This window comes from Diplodia corticola, assembly GCF_001883845.1.
Source record: "Diplodia corticola strain CBS 112549 chromosome Unknown scaffold98, whole genome shotgun sequence".
In the NCBI taxonomy this organism is placed as follows: domain Eukaryota; kingdom Fungi; phylum Ascomycota; class Dothideomycetes; order Botryosphaeriales; family Botryosphaeriaceae; genus Diplodia; species Diplodia corticola.
Window position 1 is genome coordinate 11,561 of NW_017971577.1, and position 17,122 is coordinate 28,682.

The 17,122-nt window shown below is 55.5% G+C and overlaps 4 protein-coding genes across 4 annotated transcripts; 1 reads left to right on the forward strand and 3 right to left on the reverse strand.

The window, feature by feature from the left end:
- Window positions 1-2,553: 2,553 nt before the first annotated feature.
- BKCO1_980002 (uncharacterized protein) lies at window positions 2,554-3,789 on the reverse strand (the record flags this gene model as incomplete). The annotated part of the gene is made up of 1 exon (XM_020280067.1): window positions 2,554-3,789. One exon carries the CDS (start codon window positions 3,787-3,789, stop codon window positions 2,554-2,556), a length of 1,236 nt encoding a protein of 411 aa, XP_020125273.1.
- A 281-nt stretch (window positions 3,790-4,070) lies between these two features.
- BKCO1_980003 (haloacid dehalogenase) lies at window positions 4,071-5,198 on the reverse strand (the record flags this gene model as incomplete). The annotated part of the gene is made up of 1 exon (XM_020280068.1): window positions 4,071-5,198. One exon carries the CDS (start codon window positions 5,196-5,198, stop codon window positions 4,071-4,073), a length of 1,128 nt encoding a protein of 375 aa, XP_020125259.1.
- A 1,419-nt stretch (window positions 5,199-6,617) lies between these two features.
- BKCO1_980004 (gnat family acetyltransferase) lies at window positions 6,618-7,359 on the forward strand (the record flags this gene model as incomplete). The annotated part of the gene is made up of 2 exons (XM_020280069.1): window positions 6,618-7,014; window positions 7,109-7,359. 2 exons carry the CDS (start codon window positions 6,618-6,620, stop codon window positions 7,357-7,359), a joined length of 648 nt encoding a protein of 215 aa, XP_020125274.1.
- A 7,322-nt stretch (window positions 7,360-14,681) lies between these two features.
- On the reverse strand, window positions 14,682-15,944 carry BKCO1_980005 (uncharacterized protein; the record flags this gene model as incomplete). Its single annotated transcript, XM_020280070.1, has 3 exons — window positions 14,682-14,816; window positions 14,882-15,322; window positions 15,375-15,944. 3 exons carry the CDS (start codon window positions 15,942-15,944, stop codon window positions 14,682-14,684), a joined length of 1,146 nt encoding a protein of 381 aa, XP_020125260.1.
- Window positions 15,945-17,122: the final 1,178 nt, after the last annotated feature.

Sequence of the window (17,122 nt, forward strand, 5' to 3'; positions counted from 1 at the left end):
TTGGCATGCGGGCGACGGTTTGTCTGTGGGCTGGCGGGCGGTGGTGGCGGCGGCGCATGTATGTATGCGAGGATGTACGACGTGGGAAACAGGATGATTTCGTTGCGGAAACGAGGCTGCTATGCTTCAGTGAGATGCAAAACTATGTTGTCTCAGCCGCGGTGGCGGGAAACGCCCTGACTAGCGGGCATGCACTATTGTTGGAGAAAACGTCATCGTTATACTGCGGCCGTTATATGTAGGTTGTCCAACAAGGTGTGAAACAGACCTGGCACAAATGAAAAGACAACGCTGTAGACACGCCTAGAATGAGAACGTCATGGAGCTCCAAACATTTTAAATCCCAACAATGAACAAATTGAACACCGGTTCACCCTCAGGAAAGGTTTGCGGAGCAGCCAAAGAAAGGGCGAAACGTGCGAAATGTGAGACTATGGGGAAGAAGCGAGAAACGAAAAAATACAACGGTCGAACAATGGTACCTGATCGACAAAGTGAGTGTGTATAGGTGTGAGACTGCAGGTAAATCAGACTCTCGGCTCTGCAAACAGCAGTAAGATCGATCCGTGTCATATCGTCGAACCAGTTGACGGTGGCTCATTCATGGCTACACTCACCCGACTTTTCACCTCATCTGTCTTGGTCCAGAGGTCTTGAGGTTCCGGGAGGTCGGGGTTGCACCATGGGTTCTCCAGCTCGACATACTCGTTGCCTTGCAAGATCCAAGTTATCGGGGGAAGGTAGTCCTCGAGCACCTCCCACCAGACCTTCCAAAACTTTGCTGCGCAATCTTCATATTGCTCACGTAGAAGCGTATAGGTGTCTGTGAGAGCTTCGAGCTGGATTCTTGAGCAAATGTCCTCCTCTTGCAGCTGCTCTCTCTCCGACTCTGAAACAGAGACCCTTCGCAACATTTCGTACGGCACGTCGTTTGCTCTGTGAAATACGAATTGGCAGCATGTATGCGCCATCCTGAGCCGTTGGAAGATTTCAAGTCTGCAGATTCCCTCTAGGGTGGTCGTGTCCGTGGGATCATAGCCGCACCAGTCCATCCAGTCACTGAGTGTATCACTAAACGTCTCCCAGGGTGTATGTCGCGGTCGGTTGGAGAGGGGAAAGAGATTCATCTTCGGCTCTAGACGCTTCAGCAACAGATTCAAAGGCAAGCAGCCGCAAGTAGAACACCAGCATTTGCATGCATCTCTTTTATTGATCCCTGAGAGTTCAGAAACCCGGCGGACGATGATGTTAAAATTTCCGTCATACTGCTTCCAAAAAAGGAGAGGTCCGACCTTGAAGCAATCGGATAGTATATGTAACAGGCTAGCGCCTGGTAGTGAGGGAAATTGGACGGTTGAGATCCCATGCTCAAGAAACCACGCGAGGAGAGTACTGTAGGGTGTGAAATGTACTCGTCTTAGGTCAACTAAGCAGATCAAAAAGGGTGTACATCCATGTTCGTCCGGTAGATCAATTTCCGTAAAGCTCTGCGAGTGCAATGACTTTATGGCTTCCACATGAAGGTTTTCCGAATGGTAAACCGATTTTCTGAACCCAGGGTGAAGACTTGGTAGGACGTGAATTCCCATATTGCTGAGCAAACATGCAATCTGCCGAGCAGCACCGTCCAAAAGAGGAGTGGTTGCATCAGGATCACTCCAGCCATTTCGGATAAGAACGTTGATCGGTATATTGGCCCTCGCCAAGCACATGAAGCGGCGACGTGAGTCGGCCATCGCTTCAACGACAATGCTTAGAATTTCGAGCGATTTGTCCGAAGTGTGATACCAAAGTATCGGCATCTCAAGGAGAAAGTCGAGTGCTCTATACGAATATCTGGTTTCTGGACCTACACTCGTCGTGTTGAACAAAGAGCCTCCGGCCTTGATAAGTTTCTTCACGGCAAAGGCATCCCGACCCACGATGGCTGTCTTGATTGCCACAGTCGGATCTGCACCGCTGTCCAGGAGGACTTGCATTCCCTCAGGCCAGCTGAGTGAAAGGGATAAAGCCGTGAGGCCTTTCCAGCGGGTCTTATTCACGTCGTGCCCTTCACGAATAAGACTTGTCAGGTCGGATGTGCGGCGGGAGACGACGGCAAGCAAGAGTCGTGGAATGCCAACTTCTTGTGTCGGTCAGCGATGAGGAAAATAACTTTAATAGGGCCAACCTACCAAGCCCAAGATCTGGCATCTGTGGAAAGAGGCCAGCGGCCAGTTGCCGATAATCGAGTACTCCAATAGATTCACTCACATCTATCCCCGACTGATAGAGAACTCGCAAAAAATGTGGTGTTGGCACAGTTCCGGTGACGAAAGTCTCATATTCCATGTGACTTTGTAGGATAGAGAGCGGATCGCCACGTCTTTCCTCAAGTTGAGCGTATCGTTGGTGCCAGGAATAGTCCCCAGCATTGACATCGATACCAAACTGCAGCAGAAGGTTCAGAAGACGTGCTGCTGCTCCATGAAGATAGCTTTGGTAGCGGATCATGGCACCAAGAAGAGAAGCGAGTTCCTATAGATATATTAATAATTGATCAAGGACTATAAGTTACACACTTACCTGTAGTAGCGACGTACCATCCACACACATATCTCTAACGGAGGAGACTCCGGTTATGAAGTCTTTCCTTAAATCCATGTATAGCTCGTCAAGGATCACCTGCAAGATAGATACTTGTGCAAAATCGAAATCCTCGTAGAGACTGTTTATGAAATTACTGGCCAAGTCCGATGTCGGTTCGTCGAAGAGTGTTTTGTGCACACGCTCCCTGGCGGCTGCTACGTGACGAAAGGCTGAAGAGGTTTTGGTATCCACGATATTTGTTATCCGCAAGCTTGGATACAGTGAGACTCCACCCCTGGCACAGATGCCTTTGAACGACAGCTCCACATGTCGGGCAAAAAGACGAGGTAAGGTGACCTTGACGCAGGTTTCGGAGTCCTTCGTTTGGTACACGCAACTGCAAGGGCAATCTCGCTCATGATATTCGGTCGTCATGTGGGTAAAAACGGCTGGCCCGACACGAGACGTTGATTTCACAAGTTGGGACCGCTCGCAGGTGCAGCCCGGGTGGAATCCTCGAAGCGAGCTATTTCGATTTTGGTGGGCGCGGGGAGATATTGAGAAGTCAACGCTCATCTGTGGACAGTTAGCAGAATGAGGGTATCCAGGCGCTGAGATCCTTACAGATTGCCGAGAAGAGCCCACTGTGACGGTGGTGTGTTGTTGCTGTGAGGAATGTGCAATGGCCGCGAATCCGGCATCGACACGACTCCCAAGTGTCTCGATGGCGGCATTCGCAACAGAAGTGACCATGAGCTGCTCTTTGAGCAGCGACACGCTCTGGTGGTGGTACCAGATTCCAAGGTACGACTTCAAGTCATCCAAACGCTTGCAACGTTCAGATATCTCGTCTTCCTTCTTGATGTATGAGAATGCACGCATCTTCCCCTTCACGAATGTATCGTCCGCCTTGGATATGAGCCTATTCAGGATTCCCAGAAGCTCCGACGCTTCACAGGTGCAGTCATCCAGTATGTCTTTGGCTTCAAGCTTGCTGTCGTCGGAGAGGAAGTTTGCGAGGGATGTTGGAGAGGTCGGTCGGAGGTCGGTCTGTGGTTTCTGCACGAGGCTGATGAGGTGCTTGACTGACCGCTCAGAATTCTTGACCTTGTCTGGCGCATTGTCGAGTCTTGAGCGGAGTTTGCTGGCAGCGATGAGGAGTTTGGTGCCGATTTCGACGAAGTGCACCGCGGCGGCGGCGATGCCGACCGCCTCAGCCATTTTCGACGGCGAGGAAAGTGAGTGGAAAGGTAAAGGGCCCGGCTGAAGGTGGGCGGTCAGTCTGTCGATGCAGCATAGCCACAGCGGGGCTCAGCCTCGCAGGAGAAGCAAGTTTGCATGAAGTCAGTCCGCATGCCGCGGGCAGACTGTGGTGAACTCCAAGAATTTCATTTGTGCAACGTTGCACCTGGCCGATAGCCCGCTAATCCGCATCTGCTGATCTTTTACCTCCCCATTCGTAGCAGTCACCCCCAATCTCAAAGCCGCTCACCACTTTGATCTCAACCCTCCATCTCAACCATCTCTCCCATCTCTCCCACCTCACCCATCTCTTCCGCCCCCGCCCACGCCCACCCCCCCTCCACAGTCCCCCCCGGCACCTCCAACCTCCTCCACAAGCGCCTACCATAGCAACGCTCCATCTTGCCAACCACACCCTCCACCTCCGCCACCATCACCGCATCAGCCCCGCGTTTCTGCCCCCACCCATCGCACCACTCCTGGAACACCACCTCCCCCCTCACCTCCCCCCTCGCCTCATCCCCCACCTCCCCATCCGCGAATAGCGCCGACGCCAGCCCCCCCGCCAGCGTCCTGACGCAACGCCTCACGGCGGCCGTCCACTCGCGGCGTTGGCCCGCCTGCTCGCGCGCCTGCGCCCGGAACCAGCGGCGCTGCACGGCGAGCGGGTCGTCGTCGGGGGCGTCGGCCTTGTTGGGGCCGAGGAGGACGGCGTCGGAGAAGAGGAAGTCGACGAGCTGTTCGCGCTGGAGGACGTTGTCGCCCTTCCACCCCTTGTGGGTGGGGACGAGGAAGGTGAAGCGGCGGAGGTGGCGGAGGTGGTCCGAGTCGAGCGGGGTCGTGGTGAATGGGGTCGCTGGGCCCGAGAGCGCCGTGTCGAGGTCGAGTTGGCCGGCGGATGGGTAGTTGGCTGCGAGGTGGATGACGCCGTCGGCGGAGGGCAGGAGCAGGACGGGGTCGGCGCGGAGGTGGGCGGCGAGGAGGTGGCGGCGGAGGCTGGTGGTGGAGGCGGAGGGGTTGAGGAGTGTGAGGAGGGGGAGCTGGACGGTGATGGTCGTGGGTGTCGTGACCGTGACACCAGTGACGCCGGGGTGGGGGTGGGAGATGTTGGTGGCGGTGAGGCCGACGGTGGGGTCCTGGACCTCGGGTAGGCAGTCTGGGACGACCGGGGCCGAGCTGAGAGAACGGGGCATGGCGTTCTTCAGACCGGCGGGGAGCTCTTGGACCTCGGGCAGGCAGTCCGGGATCGACGGTGAAGAATCGAAAGGAGCAGGTGTGACGTTGGTCATCTTCGGGGCAGCGGGACAGACACAGTCGTTGAGCGTGTTAGCGCCCATGTTGTCAGGCTTCTTTTGTTCCTCGACGGAATCGCTGTTGAAATAAGGCATTGCTGGAGGGTGTTAGATTGATGTCAATGTCAAGGGACAAGCCACCAAGGTGCACAGGAAAGAGTGGACGAGAAGTACTGACCAAGCAATGGGTATCTGTAGCAACTGGGACGGGATCTTCTCGTGAACTCCAGGGGTGACTCAACGGTCGGCTTTGCGTCGGGCTGCTGGTCGGAAGACGAAGTGGACGACGGGCTATGCGGTAGGAAGGAAAGAGGAGAGGGAGGTTTGTTCAGAACCGACCATCTAAAAGGCATAGCCGGGGCTGTGGGCCGGCGGCCCTCGTGCGTATTGTGTCAATAGCATTGTTGTGCGCGTGGGTGGCAGGGCGGCCATGGATGTCTTGTGACGAGGGGCGAGAGGAGTTAGTGGTGGGTCGTGGGACAGAGAGCTGCGGATTCGGCAGGAACAGAGGGTTGCAACTGGCGAGTTATGTTGAGAATGTGTACATGTGCCAGAACAGAGCGTGCCAGAAGCACTCGTGCCATCTATCCTGCTCGTTATATCGTCCATTCTCACTCATCGGGCAACTGCGGTGGTTGGCAATAGAATATCACAGGCGGTAAGACTTCCCCTGATGGATCGAGTGCGCTCATTTTCACGCCAGGTGTTTGAGCTAGGATCGAAAGGTGCGGCAACAATGGAGCTGCGCTGTGGCTAGGCATCGTAGTCGGCGGGCAAGGCGACAGCTTCCCGCGGCAGTTCGCTCGAATCCACCACTCAGCGCCGCACCCGCCCATGACTCCAACGCAACCCCGATCAGCCCTGAACCTGCTTGGTTACCTCGGGTCTACCCTCTCAGGGGCCACGGCGGACACAGAGAAGCTCATAGCGGAGTGGCAGGCCGGCTGAACGGGCGCGAGGAGAGCGGGCGGCTCGCCGGGCAGGAAGGCGGCGCTGGCAAAGGCACGGAGCGGGAGCTATTCCTCATCGCGACGACGTCTGGCAGCATAGGTGGCTTCGGATGACTGCGGTACGGCCTCTGGTGGTGCGCGGAATGCCCTACGCATGTTGCTGACATGTTGGCGGGTAAGTAGCGTCGTCGGTCGTCGGGGCGCGGAGATGAGCCAGATTCCCCGCACTCACCACCTCCGCAGCGCCGCCCAGCCCACCCCAGCTCCTGAACGGCCCTTGTGCTTGCCGACAAGCATCGCTGACTCCAAGAAAAGGCCTTCCCGAGCGGCCAAAGATCAATGGCAAGATGCAGCGCTGGCGCGGTGTCGAAGGCAATGGCGTCAGAGGGCGGCGGCCGGCTTGGCTGTCGCATCGCCGAGACGCGCCCCACCAGGCACATCTCGCTGCGCCCGCTTCCTCCCGCTCCAACACCTCCACAAGTCCTTTGCCCAGCTCACAGCCTCTCAAGTCGTACTCGTCTCTCTTCCTCCTCTTTCTGCGTCCAGAACCCAGCATTCCGCCGCGATGCCGCTCGAAATCCGTCGCGTTGAAGAGGCCGACATCCCGCGGTTCGTGACGGTGACGAACGCCGCCCTCGATGCCTCTGGCATCGGTTGCGCCATGCACGGCGACACGCCGCACCCGGCATACCTCGCGCACCGCCAGGAGAAGCTCCTCAAGAGCCTATCCAAGCCAAATATTCACCATCTGAAGGTCGTCGACACAGACAACAACGACGAGCTCATAGCCGGTGCCGTCTGGGCCGTTTTCGATCACGGCCGGTCGGACGACGAGATCAGAGAGCTGGAGCAGCCTTTTGAGCCCATCGAGGAGGAGCGTGAGCGCTTTGGCCGTATTCAGACCGCCTTCTTCAGCTACCTCAACCGCGTGAGGCTCCAGATGGGCAAGACTCCGCACTACTGTGAGTCACCCCGTCCGCCGCCCTGCGGGGCTCCGTAACGCCTTGCCCGAGAAGCTCTATGCCGTTTTACGTGCTGACCGTTTCCGCCTCGTAGTTCTCAACCTTCTTGTCACGCACCCGGGCCATCACCGCCGTGGTGCAGGCGCCATGCTCATCCGCTGGGGTACTGAGCAAGCCGACAAGGCCGGCCTGATCTGTTTCCTCGAGGCCACCGAGACCGGAAGAGCTCTGTACAAGCGTCACGGCTTTGAGGACCAAAACACTGTAGAATTCGACCTCTCCGAGTATGGCGGTAGCGGCATCAACAAGAACACCACAATGATCAGGCAGCCGGTGAAGAACTGAGTCGGAGCAAGGGCCGGGAAAGGACACCGCAGCCGGTGCATGGAGGGAGGCTACTGCGGACGCAGCCACGGCGGTGATGGAGATCAGGGTTTGCCCGTGTGCAAGTAGCTGGTTGTAGCCGACCCAATACCCGGTGTCTGCTTCCGACTGGCCGCGTCCATCTTCTTCCAGTGCATTCTGGCCCATGGCTAAATCGTCTTTACCGAATCGGATGTCCATGGCGGTAACCGGAAGCTTCTCTTTGTCTCCGCGCGGCAACGCCTCGACCCAGGGCCCCGAGCCAGCGATAATTCAGTCAATGTCGTCATAATCCCTGTCCATTTACGCCATGAACACGAATTGGAAAAACCGCAGCGAGAGGCCGACTCGGGCCACAGGTTTGCGTGACCGATTTGGTGGAACTTCTGCAGCGCCGCGCCTACCGACGTGGTCCGGTGTCCTTTGGGCGGTGTCAGTTTGCGGTAAGCGGCCATGACCGAACCGACGTAGCAAAGCTCGCGGGACGTGGCACGCGGGACGCGGCACGCCTTGACAGGGATACTGCAATACGGTGTACGCTTCGGGCCGCGGCCTCGATGCTGGGGCTGCAGCTGATTACGGATGCCGGGGAAGGTGTCGAACTACGGCAAGTCGATCGGAGTCCACCGTGGAGCGTCTGGCCGTTGCAGGACGACTGGAGGTTGTCAACTTGGGTGAATGTGCCTTGAGAGATGCGTCCCCACGTGAGTCGAGAGAATGCACGAGGGAATCGAGCTCTGAGATGGGCATGCCCACTATAATGCCAGCTCCTGTGGATGACCTTGGCTTGTGCGTACGACTCAACGCTGCTTGAGGGCGCATCCGGACTCCTCTCCCCAAGTTTGGAAGCTGATTGCCGTAATAGACGGTGCCTGGTGACTGTCTTGCGGTGCCTTTTCTTCCCATCCTCTTCATGCCTTCCATTGTTCTTGACGTCTTGCCCTTTGGCTCTTCAAGCTTTCCGTCTCTTCCTCTCCCATAATCTCAGTCATCCTCTATTCCGTCCTCAAGTCTCTGAGTGTCCTACCCAATCCATTAATGCCTCAACAGCTTTCTCTCCAGTCAGATGGAGATTCCGGGTCGCCACCGTTCTTCCCACTCTTCCAGTCCAAAAGCTCACTGGCCCCGATTTCAATGCCCACTCCAGCCTTTAAAATCATGCGTCACCTACCAGCCTTCAAAGAAAGACAGTCTGGTGCTTGCCTTTTCAGCAAGACATCCCCTAGTCAATGCTTTTCGTTGAAGTCTTCTGCTTCAATCAGAGAAGCTGATGGTGGCGCTGCCGCCAGTCCACTTGACGTTATTCTCAGCCACCCTTCTGGCTAAGCTGCGGCCAGAACTATAGCCACCTTATGGGGAGGTACTCTTCGTGCCCGTAATCTGCTGTTTTATTCCCAGTACCAACATTCGTTATTCTCTGCCCTGAAAGCCCAGCCGCACATTAAGCAGTCTGCGTGGACGGGTGGTAGAGTGAGCGACACGTTGGGTGATTCGATGAACATGTATTGCGCAGAGCGATCGGTCGCTACGATCGCATGTGATCGACTGAAGATCTCATTTATCTCTGAGCTTGTCGAGCACTGGCTGCAGCGTCCGATAACTTTCTCCAGGTTGTTTCGCGAATGCAACTGATGGGTGTAAGCCAAACATCATCACCAAGGCTCAGTACCCTTACAGTCTGGTGTCCCATTAAGCGCAATTGTGTGTGTGGGCGTAGACTCGAAATAAAATAGCGTCGCATGGCTGGTTTTATTTTTTGTTGTGCTCGGAAGATCCTGAGGGATTACAAGCTGTGGAAACGGTTCCGATTCTGGAGCGAAGCAAGCTAAGTACGTTTTCTAAAGAACTTAGCAAAGGATCTACCGCAAGAAAACTACCGCGCGTTGTGATCGAATATCAGTGGATACGTTTCCTGATAGACTGCCCTTCGAGGATGATTTGATGGCATTACTGACGTGTGGAGGAACAACGACGTATGCCTCGTGAGGGTCTCCTAGCCAGACGTCGATTTCTTCTATAGTCGGTGATCCCAGAGAATTTATTGTGGCGAAAACCGCTCGTTTACTGTAGAAGGTTCGACGAAACGAAGGGTGCCACACAGAGCGAACACGCGTTCGAAGGGTTGCTGCCATAGTGCATTTGCCGAAAGAGCGAGCGAGGTGGACAAGATAGGTGGCAAGCAATGACTGAGCATTGCTAGCCTGAAACGACTGCACGCGATGCATGAGTCTTGGTAATAATAATTCCGGCGCCGCAACAATTGCCATTTCTGTTCCTGTTCTGCGGGTGCTTGCATGGGACGTTCGTTTCCACTCGAGGCGAAAGGTCGGGGCCACGGGAGAAGGGCCGGGTCTGAAAATCGTAATGGTCAAGCGATGGACGGATACCCGGTGAGGAACCTGCCCCCCGCGGGCGTCATCCTGTCCAGCGAGCTGGCATACAAGATCAGGAGGTGCGCAGCCGAGACAGGCTGCTTTTCGTCGCGCCAGCTCCACAAATATTGGCCCGCGAACTTTTCGCAGAAGGGAGCACCCTGCGATCGGGTCGAGCCGATGGGCCGACCCGCGATCCTCTAAGCCGAGGACGGCTCTCAGGTCTTCGGAACGTGTGGCGGATACGCGTACGTCGGGGACTACGGTTTCCAGCAGCTCGCCGCGGAAGTAGGAAACCCCGCGAACGCCATAAGCCTCTAGAGGTGGTTCCGCCGGGAGGACCGGGCCAAGGGGCTCGGTTACTCGAGCAATCTTAACCCGGCGGGTTTCCAACAGCGCGAGTACGTCATCGATCCAGAGCGGATGGACCCAGGTCAACGATGGCCACCTTCGGTCCTTAAGGTCTTGCAGGATTACCGTGACGGTAGCATGATTTACCAGCCGGGGGACAATTCCCCTACCCACCCGGACTCGCAGCCCTACTTGGCAACCGTCGCCGCGAACCTGGATTAACGCAGGCGAGCGAAGCTCCCCACGAGGATGCCCGCTTTTGTAGATAGACCGCTGGATCTGTGGACCGCGGTATCGGTGCCGGATGCAAGCTTGTCTGCGCCGAGCAGGGGAGGCACGAGCCTCAGCAAAGAGACTCAGAGCCGCCTAAACAAGATCTTTCAACACAAGGTCTACCCGGTGAAGCCCCCGCTCCGGATGCATGGCCCTAGTGTTTCGCACGAATCATCGCACGTACCGATACCGGATGCAGCCGCCATCACGCCATCGCCCGACGCGCCAGAATCAGGTATTTAAGCAGGCCGAAGCCCCAGGTACGTGCAGATAAGGTTTCCTCTTCCCAACACAACAATCAGCGTTGTTTGGTTTTCAAATTTCCTTCGACCGCCCGGAAGCCCGGCCCGAGCTCGCGCCATTGTCCTTCCAGTTGAGGGTCTTACGTGGCTTCCGTTGTCCCCTTGATTGCGGGCAGCCGTTCCACCTATTATCCTCTCTGCCAAGGGCAATCGTCCAGCACGTGACAATGTGCCGACCAACGTGCGAGAGCGGGCTGGTCTTCCAGCGGCTCGGAGGGACTAAGTCAAGGCTACTTTCGAGTCGTCGTACTGGTAAAAGCCTGGGCGGGCGGGGCTCCCAATCTCCTCATTGGGGGCGGGTATATTTTTCTAGATGGATTTTAGAATCCAGCTATTGATTGGTGCATGATCAGGTGCTGTCGGTCCTTGACGCGTCGCTCTTGCAAGTGACAGCCACGAATCGACCATGGATTCGGAATTCGCAGAGGGCCGTACACATCGATTCTTGGTCAGATGGTCGCAAAGCGGAAGTCCAGTGAAGTTTTCTCAAGCGGCCATCACCATCACCGAACTGAGGAGCAGGACGCAGCCAGGGCCAGCCCAGTGGGAGTGATGAATGGCAGCGCTACAACCTCATGTTCACCACCCAAATGGCTGTTTGTATCTTGGTCGCTCTCTACAAGGATGGACGAGATTGGTTCGAGCGGACGCCGCCGTTAATCAATGGATCCGCCAAGGATTCCCTCTTCTCTTCTTGAGCATCGTCTTCCGTTTCACGGACTTGGCTGTTGCCGTCTCCTGCCTTTGTACGTTGACATGCAGCCAGGCCGTTGGCCGTCCACGGCCAATTTTCGATCCTTGAATTGTCCGCACGCCAGTTGATTCCTCTCGAGAAGCCCGGTCTGGGGAAGCTCCGTTCGCGTGTGTTGTTTGTTGCGTCGACTACTTCGGTGGATTGGTTGCCGTCATGCGAGACTCCGTCCAGGATATTTCCAGGTCAACTTTGGTCACCCATTCCGGAAAACAAACCACATGCCCAGTCCCGTACGAAGGAGCTGGAATGCCGTAGAGCACTAGAGCAGCGGAATGCCGCAACCGGAGTCCTGAGCAACGTCGGGTTCTCCGGGCAATCGGGAAATTTGCGGCATTGCGGCAAAATTTTTTCCTCACCACCAACGCTTCCGGCCCGCCAAAAGACCACAATCCAGCCCTCGCACTCCGCAGTTCGCTCTCCTGTGTTCGAGGTCCCCCAAGCAGAAAACAAAAGGACCAAAAAAGGCATTGTGCCGCAGCCTGGAGCAGGGCAAAAAAGTAAGCCGCATGCGACCCTGATGTCAACCAGGACTATTGGATCCGCCAAGAATCGAACTCGGGACCTCTCCCATGCTAAGGGAATATTATACCACTAAACCACAGACCCTATGCTGCTTGATGGAGAGGAGAGTGGCTTGTAGCGGTTAAGAGGAGGTCGTGGGGCGGCTGGGAGGCTACGGAGCCCTTCGGGAGCGGATTCGGCGGAAGCAAAGCCGTACGCTGGACATGCAGTGTGCGCTGGGCTCTAAGCAGTGGGTGGCGATGCATGGTAGGGCTTGTTGCGGGACCTGGGAGAAAAAGAGCGCTGTAGAGGAGGCTTTCGGGTGAGACATGGTGGCGAAGGAGCTGGAGAACCAAACGAGCCTGGAATTTGCAAAGGACAGCCAGTATCTGTATGCTGAGATCCGGAGCCACGGAAACAACTTGGAAAAGCGGTGCGGAGGCTGGGCCCCTGGGGTGAACGCAGTTTCTGGGATTCTTGAGAGCTTGGGAGTGCGAGAATCAGGGATCCGTAAGAGCTTGGGATGGTAAGAGCTGGGAATATCCGGAAGGCCTTGAAATTGCAAGAGCTTCGTGTCTCTAAGCGTGGGGCTTTGTGAACGCTTGGGATCCGGAAGAGATGGAGAATTGAAAAGATCTCGGAATTTACGGAGTCGTGGATACCAGAAAGCTTTGGTCTCGGGGATAGATCGCATGTCAAAGGAGCTTGGGATTTGAAAGCGGCAGCGCCGTACGGTAAGACCTGGGATCACATGCGGGGGAAGCCGGGACGGTAGCCGTCAATAACATCGAGGACAGCCGGCGGTTGTGACAATGATGCACGGGGTGCATTGTTACACAGCTGCCGCCCACGGTGACAGAGTGTGGCCGGTGGCCGCTTCTGAAAATGCTTGCCTGCTGATCCGCCTCTAGCGCTGACCTCGTAATATCTGCTATCGTAGAATTCCCGATGGAGAAAAACGTCCGTTTCGTCTGAAAGCTTGACGGAGAGAGAAAGACCTGATAATTGAAGTTTGTTATGCAATGAATGGGAGTTGGGAAATGCCCGTAGTGTTCGGAGAACCAGCCCGAAAGAGCCAGAGATCTGCTCGCACCAAAAGCAGACTGCCCGTGGCGAGGAAGAGCAAGGGAAACTGTTCGTATTAAGGCCATTCCTGCGTATCTGAACGGCGAAACCCTCGGATCAGTCGTGTGCTTACGAGAATGATGCAGGCTGCTCGAGGGGTTACTCCTTGGAGTAGTTGGATGGTTAGCTGACGGAAAGATGGCTGGATGGGAAATCTCGCGGTGGTAGGACCGGTGAGGCAAGATAATGGAATGACTCTTTGGTCAGATACGTGACGGATGCCGGGTGTGAGTAACGGCTCTTCTCACACTTCCACGACAGCCGCATTGTCTCTCAACCGTGAGTTGTCGTATTCGCTGCTGTTAACCTCATCGAACTCCGAAATCTTCTGCCAGTCACCGGAGTGTCGTGTGGCCAGCGGCCTGCAGTTTTCAATCATCCATTAAACTCAAAAATGACTACAGATTTATTCTACCCGCTTGCGTGGAATTCGAGGGACCGGAGGATGAGTGTGCGCTTCTTGATCTCTTCATCCCTCCAAAAATGCCCCAAACGTGCGCAGTTAGCTCGGAGACTGAAACAGTGACCTGATCCAGAGTATGATTGCCCTAGGAAGCGACGATGATGGGTGCGTTAAGCTCACGATCTGAGGTGTTCAGTAAGGCTTTTAGAGCGACCACGGACACGTTGAGTCTTGTCCAGCTCTGCCTTTGTAGAACACGGCCGCGGCTGAAGGTCATTCATGCTTGCTTCACCCTCGAAGACAGGAGTAAGATCAAGGTGTGGGGTCCTTTCGATGTAGTTCGGGGCATCGACAGCGGTCGGTGTCTAGCTGCAAGGAGACCCCTTGTCTTCGGATAGTCCGGCTACGGCTGAAGGACATCCATGCCTTCTTCACCCTCAAAGGCTGGAGTAAAATCAATCCCAGAGGCAAGACGGAGTCAGCAGAAACTTCGTCCCCATTCGCCGGCCCCTCTTGCCCTGCATTGCATGCATCTTACTCGGTAAGCGCCCCGGTAGGTCTGCCCTTGCGTCCTGCATGACTTTCCATGGCTGTTGCGGCAGAACCTACGTCCGTGGAGCTCGTCGGGACCGATTCCTTCACGTTCGAAAAAAAATTTCTTCTCGTATTCGATTGAGTCCTTCTCGTATTGAGGAGGAGCCGTTCGTCCTCTTCCCCATGAGAGTGGTATCTCAATCAATCTAGCTGACACGGGCTTACGCTCAGTAGGGCGTAGCAAAAAGGCTCCACTTGCGGCGAAATGGCTTCGTGCTGCAACACCAAGCCATATCGACGAGAATGAGAGCGGCTGTGGTCGGAAGGGCGCGCAGTAGGCGTTTGAATTGCGACGGTGGCGTTCGCAAAGACACTCCGGAGCATTGCGGAAATGTCGAAAGACCAAGGAATCTGGAGGCCATGGTCGAATTATCGGTGTCGATTTGCAGATATCTGTGGTGTTTGCCGAAGACCAAGGGGTACTGCAAGGTGGAAAGATGGAGGTGTTGAGTGGAGAGGCAAAAGGTGGTGCCAACGGAAGGAGAGCACAGTGAGCGGCGTGCTTGCTGTTTAACAAACCAAGTCCTGCCAACGCTTCCAAGTGTTCTAGTGACCTTTTGCTTCCGCCTGATTGGATGATGCTCGATGAAAGCGATGTTTCTTCACAACTGATTTCTGTATTATCGTCGTCAAGCACGAAGTCCGGTAGAAGCCCCGTTGTCTCGGCGTTCAAAGAGGACCGAATACGTTTGTGAGGAGGGTTGGGCAGGGTAGAAGAATTGCTCGACTTGAGGAACTGTGAGATTGAGAGTCATCAGCCATTGCTTTTCTAGTATGCCAGTACATCAAAATCTGGCTCTTTTTCTTTTCGCAAGGAAAGGACTCTTACCTCATGATTCATCTCAACTTTCTGCTGCTCGCGCGCCATCTGCGCATGGTAGCACATGTCCTGAACCCAGTTGTACCTGGGTAGCATCATCTGCTTGGTGTCCAGTACCTCATGGTGATTTTTGGGCCCGATCTCGATGTTTTGCTGGTTATCATTCTTCGAGGCATCGGGTCGCAAAAGCGGCGTGGAAGAGGCGGGCTGCGGACAGCAGAGCGAGACCTTCGTAATGAGCAACCTGAGTACATCATCCATGCCATCTGAGAGTATGGTATTTGATCCGCTATTGCTATGGCCGGCAATGCTGCGGGGTGGTGAGGTAGTAAGGAGGGAAGGCGATGCATGTTGTGAAGAAGTTGGTGTTCTTTGTATGATTTTCGCTGGCTTCAAGGGATGGAAAGGCAACTGTGAAGCATCGATTCGAAGGATTAGGCAGTCTGATATCTGTATTGAGTGGTCAGTGGCAATGCAGTTACATTTGGCTTCTTTGACTCACAGCCTCGTTTCTGGCACACTTGCAATGGCCGTTGGCTTGGCTGGCTGATGCGTCCTGAGGTAGATTCCCCCCAAAGAGTGTCAGTGAGCCGACTGAAGATAGCTGTTCGCAAGTCGCAACTTTAACCGTCTCTACGATGTTCTCTGGGTCTTCGTCGCTGATATTACTGCACCCCTGAGCTAGTTTCGCTGTGTGCTGGTGGGACATGGTTTCCAGCACTGGTTCGGCCCAGCATGGATTGTCAACAGTGAAGGGGAGGACGGGAAGCACCGCAGCCCTTTCTCTGGCAAGCGAGGATGGGAGCACCCTCAGCCCAGCTTTGTAGGGCGGAGATCCTGCGTAGTGCACATGTAGTCTCTCGATAGTCTCTTGATGATGTGCACCGAGACGGAGAGAAATGATCGCTACGTTGTTTAGTGCTGTAGAGTAGGAGTAATCCTCTGCCCAAAGATGATGGACTCCAAGAGGAATATCGGCGCAGTGACTCTGACGAATGCCGACGCTAAGGTAGAACGTTGTGTCGGTGCGTTTTTGGCTGGTCAAGGGTGCCGATGCTGCTCGTCTCCTCATTGTAGGCGGTGCTGAAAGCAGTGGATCGGGCCTCTGAGCTGGGAGATCTTCCAACGTTATGGCGAGTAGTTGGCATGGGAGGAAATGTTGTTCGAAGGCTGGATGTCGTAAAAGTAGAGGCGGAGACGAAGATCTACGCATGGCGTTCAGTCAGCTACGGTCCTTGATGCCCTGGCTCGTTGCGTGAGAACTTGTGACTCAGACAAGGGGAGTGAGTGCAATGGATTCTCAAGCGGGCCTCTCGCACGCAGAAGAAGCTCATGGTACTGGTAGAGCGAGAGTAGCTCTAGGACGAAGCGGTACCTAGCTGGAGTGGATGACCTTGGGTAACAGTCATGGGAGCTCTCCCCAACCAATGAGACGCGACGGTGAGTACTGACGGCAAGGATGGTGCGGAGGGCTTGAGTAGCTGAAGTACCTGACTAGTGGCTGCACGGTGGTGTATTTCAGACCACGACGCTTCGCAAGGCGCGAAGGCCCATGTATCAGCTGAGAGGGTGCCAGCAAGAGCTTGGTGGATAGTCTTCGTAGCAACTGAGTAGCAGAAGTGGTGAGCCGTTTGGCAAGGTTTGGTGTGGCGAGGAGGTAGGGTGTGCGAGGGCATGGAAGCGTAGGAAAAGTGAAGGGTCGCAAAGCGAAGTCACGAGCGCCGACGCGCCGCCACAGCGTCCGCCAGCCCGCCAACTTCCTTATCGGCTACCGCGGATTCTAATCCGCGCTGCACAGCGAGAAGACTTTTCAGCATCAGGAAGCGCGCTTCGAACCGGCGTGGCTCGGTCTGACTTCAGCCATAGCAGGCACACCATGCGACTCCGGACCCCGTCCTGCTGATTCGCGCCAACTCTGTCGATTCGAAACAGGCCCGCTCGACTTAGGAAAAGTATCTCTATGCACTTCTCCGTGGCCCCGGAAGCAGTATCGGAGCCCATCGGCGACGGGTGATCAGGTTTCTTTCGCACCCCAATGCTACCCGCTGATCAGGCCAATTCGCACTCAACCATGTCTGACACGGTAATAGGTTTGCGCATGCTCCCTCAAACGCATAGAGTAGGTCATAATAGCCCTATTCAAACCCGATGCGCGCATAGCGCGGTCTGTGAAGCCCATGGGTGCTCTCGCCCTGCTTGCGACCAGGTGCCTTGACGCACATGGAAGCCGGACGTCTCTCCACCAAATAC